The sequence below is a fragment of the Cynoglossus semilaevis genome, chromosome Z (assembly GCF_000523025.1).
Source record: "Cynoglossus semilaevis isolate Cse_v1.0 chromosome Z, Cse_v1.0, whole genome shotgun sequence".
In the NCBI taxonomy this organism is placed as follows: domain Eukaryota; kingdom Metazoa; phylum Chordata; class Actinopteri; order Pleuronectiformes; family Cynoglossidae; genus Cynoglossus; species Cynoglossus semilaevis.
Genome location: NC_024328.1, coordinates 8050824 through 8054798, shown reverse-complemented (window position 1 = coordinate 8054798; position 3975 = coordinate 8050824). Strand labels below are relative to the sequence as shown.

The following is a 3975-nucleotide window of genomic DNA, read 5'->3' as shown; positions in this document are numbered from 1 at the left end:
AGTCTTGTTTATTCTGTTTAAAATCAGTTAAGAGAATCAGGCATTTACTTGTATTGGTTCAACTTAACGTCAAAACTTCAAAAGTGTTAACTTAAATTAAGTGTCCTCAGAGAAATAGGAGTAAAAATCTGAGTGAGGTGTGAATTAAAAAGGAGCTACAATAAGAACCTTTCGTAACCATCGGGTCAGATGTCAGGAAGCAATAACAGTTAAAGAAGTGGAAAAAGTTTTTCTGTTCTGTTCTTAATGTCATCCAGGAGCAAGCCAGAATACATCAACCTGCCCTGCGTCTGACTTGTTATTCCTTAACAGCAGCGTCGTCATGTTTGAGAGCATGTGCAGCAAAATGTGTTGCCAGAGGCAAACATTTACACGCACACACACACACACACACACACACGCACACACACCCTCTTTTCTTTCCCCTTAGAGCCTATAAAAGCTGCACCCAGCAGAGAGCAAAGAACAATCCAAGACCAGGACGTACACAAACTGATCTGAACAGGAACGACACACACACACTCTTCCTGGGATATGAACACTCTTATTTTCACCTGTCTGCTGTGCTTCGGTGAGTCTGGAACTGTAGTACTAATGCTTGGCTGTGTGTGTGTGTGTGTGTGTGTAAGAGAGATAGTTTATGTGTGAAAATGAGTGAAAAGCAAAAGGGGTGAAAAGTAAACTGATAAGAGAGGGAAGTGGAGGTGGGGGTAAGAAATGCCCCTACAAGCGAGAACGTGTCAGGCAGGTGAGAGATTTTTTTTTCTTTTAAAAAAAATGAAACAAACGTTTCAGTGAATCTGATGGTGAGTTCTCTTTCATAGTCAATAGGGAAATGGCCTATATTCTTCAATAGTGTCCCTGTGAATCAGTGCATTGTGTGATTGTGTATTGATGTTTCTGTTGTAAACTGGTTGTATGGGTTTTGGCGGTATCCTGATTACAAGCTCAAATGGTCTCTTATAAATATAGATGAGCCTTTTATAATGGGCCACTGTGTTTGAATGAAGCTCCAGTAGGAGTTCCTAAAAAAAAAAAAAACTTTGATCCTGGCGTCTGTAGAAGAAGTGTAATAAAATGATCTGATTTCAGCAGTGTGTATCATCAGCACATACTGTATGTATGTCTTCCTGTGTAGGAACTTCCTCACATGATCTTGTATTGCCCTATTACTGCTCCTTTATTGTGCGAATGGAGTATTTATACCTCAGTACTGTCTCGTGTGTTTGATGTCATTTTCATTCATACTGTTTTCTGTACTCCTTCAGTTTTCTACAGTACTGTAAGTACTGAGAGATTCGAGACCACATACTCCACTGAATTAACCAAAGCAACCGGCGGTCCAGCCCCTGGAGAGGGTCTCCAGAGCTTGCTGGGTGATGATGACGAGCTAGAAGCAGACGAGGAACTGTCAGGATTGGACAATGAAGGTTTTATCCCTTTTGGTACGTTAACTCTTTCCATCCTAACATTGACTTTGTCCTAATCTGAAACAGGAACAATAAAATCTATGTTTGTTCTTAATGAGTGCAACTCATTACTGATGATACTCAGTATGAAAGTAAAACAGAAAGACCTTTACATTTTTCCCACCTTTTATTCCAAACAGCCCTGGTCACATTTATTTCCCCCTGTAACTCACAGAGCCTCGTTCTGGTAACGATGACAAGAAGAAAAGGAAGGGCAAGGGCAAGAAGAAGCACAAGCATAGGGGCAAAACTACCACTCCGGTCAACCCTGAGCACACCAACTTCACCAGCGGCTACACGTCGACCTCCGGCACCACAGAGGACCCCTGCACCTCCACCCACCTGAGCTACTGTATTCATGGCTACTGCAAACACATGGAGGGTGTGCAGGAGCCCGTGTGCATGTGAGTGCAGCTTCACTTACATTTAATGGTTTGGATATAAAGGGGTTGGATATGACCTTTATTTTTAGAAGGCAGATTCAGTAACAAGTATAAATCAGCCACATTCGTTACACTAGACTTGTACATTTGCACTTTACAAATACAGTGGCTAATACACATGCTTTTTTGACCCCATTACATCCCCGTAGATGCTAAATGGAAATTTTAGCGGCTGTGAATAAATTCAATGCAAAATTCAATACAGGGAAATTTCTAATTTGAGTGAAGTCAATTAATTGATCTAGCTCTACAATATTTTAGTTTGGTTCTGTGGTGGCCCACACAGTTATTAGGTAGTGTTCGCTCTGATTCACCCAACTTGCGCTTTGTGGTATCACACCGGAACCCATCCAGCAAAAATGACTTATACATAATAGTAATTTAATATAATTATAATATTAAATTTTAATTATCTACATTTCCAGGATATGGCCCACATATTGTTCTATTGTTTTATGCATTCACATGCTTTACATCATTCATGAACATTTTTTTTCCCCACTCTGCAGATGTATGAAGGGTTACGATGGTGAGCGTTGCGGGATCCAAACTCTGGAATCCAGCAAAACCAACTCTGGCCTGAGCAGTGATACTGAGTTGGTGCAGATGGTCTTGGTCATCATTGCTGTGGTCCTATCAGTCATCAGTTGCATGGCCATTCTGCTCATGACCTGTGCTCAGTAAGTCACCAATTCTTTCTGTAGTAAAATCTAAACCAAAACCATATACAGTACCATGCCAGGGCCACACCTTATTTATGTTTCTGATCTTTTCTCTTACGCTTACGGGGCCAGACATGATGCAAGTGTGCATGCAAGTACAACAATTTCATCAATCATTAACAGAAAAGGGTATTTGAAGTATCCACACCCTGCTAAACCTCATACAAATAATTTCCTGTCCATAACCACACATCAGAAAGCACACAACACACCCAAACACACCTACGCTGTAGGGGTCTGGCTTCCTGCCCTCAGAGAGAGGACACAGTATTATCTGGTAACCACATTTACCAGTATGGAGCTGTGATATGATTTTATCTTCTGGCATTTCCCTTTTCAGATGCTGCAATTGTAAAAGGGGAGGTTAAAGGTCAAAGACCCTCTTTACTGAATTAACAAAACGCTTGTTCTACAGTATATACTGGCCACATGTGTTGGTAGGGACTGAGGGTGTGATGATCCAACAGAAAGGGTTCAATGTCAGCTGCTTAGGGATGATTAGTGGTTTCATATAGTACTGGTCTAATTCTAAAGACCAACCAAAGTGCTCAGAACTACAGGTCCTGCCACCTACATGGTGATGGCTTCTGACTTTCTAAGCCTGGAATTGACACCTCCAGGTGTAAGGAAACAGCACTTCCTACTGCCAGAATCACTCAGTGTTTTCATAGACTTTTTTTTTCCTGCGACACAAACAGAAAGACTGTTTGTGTCACTGCTGGTTTAACTGCATTTGGTTGCAAAAATAATGTATTGCTAATTGTAGCTAATGGCACGTGTGACTCATACACTTTAACCTGCCAATAATTTCAAGTGTGACGTTTGGCGTCCTGAACAAATTCTCAGTCTTTGATAAGTCAAGTGTGTCATTTGAATGTAATCAAGTCAATAGTTCAAGAGAATAAAAACGTCAGCAACTCTGGCATAACTAAGTGTCAGAGAGGCTATAAATATGTCACCTAGTTTCTGTGTTATTTGGACAAATTATTTTCATAAAACAATGATCATTTCTTGTCACGACAAATCACATCTCATATATTTTTCGACTTGTTAATACAGTGTTAATTAATGTGTTTATACGCTGATGACGTTACATTGAGACATAAATGTTGAATGTGTTTTGAAGTTACAGGTCGCATAAAAACTATCTGGCTTCCTACCTGGGAACGGCAGCGGAGGAGGAGAAGCTACAGAAACCTACTGCTGCTGCTGCTAATGTGGTGTGAAGGCATGGAGCTCCATGAACACACAGGTAGATATCAGAACACCTTTAAGATACTGAGTCAAAAAACTGTTCCTTACAATACAATCACTAAATGAAAACTGATCAGAATTAACCAT

General features: G+C 40.6%; 1 protein-coding gene across 2 annotated transcripts in view; it reads left to right on the top strand.

The window, feature by feature from the left end:
• The first annotated feature begins 441 nt into the window (after positions 1-441).
• Positions 442-3975, top strand: part of areg (amphiregulin) — a 5282-nt gene continuing 1748 nt past the window's right edge. The window contains exons 1-5 of one of the 2 annotated variants that reach the window (XM_008335919.3): positions 442-571; positions 1269-1445; positions 1645-1873; positions 2422-2592; positions 3767-3886. In XM_008335919.3, the coding sequence (XP_008334141.1) occupies positions 535-571; positions 1269-1445; positions 1645-1873; positions 2422-2592; positions 3767-3860 (708 nt within the window). In that variant the 5' untranslated portion in view covers positions 442-534 and the 3' untranslated portion in view covers positions 3861-3886. Of the gene's footprint in view, positions 572-1268; positions 1446-1644; positions 1874-2421; positions 2593-3760; positions 3887-3975 lie in introns of both variants that reach the window. The other variant, XM_008335918.3, reaches the window with a different exon arrangement.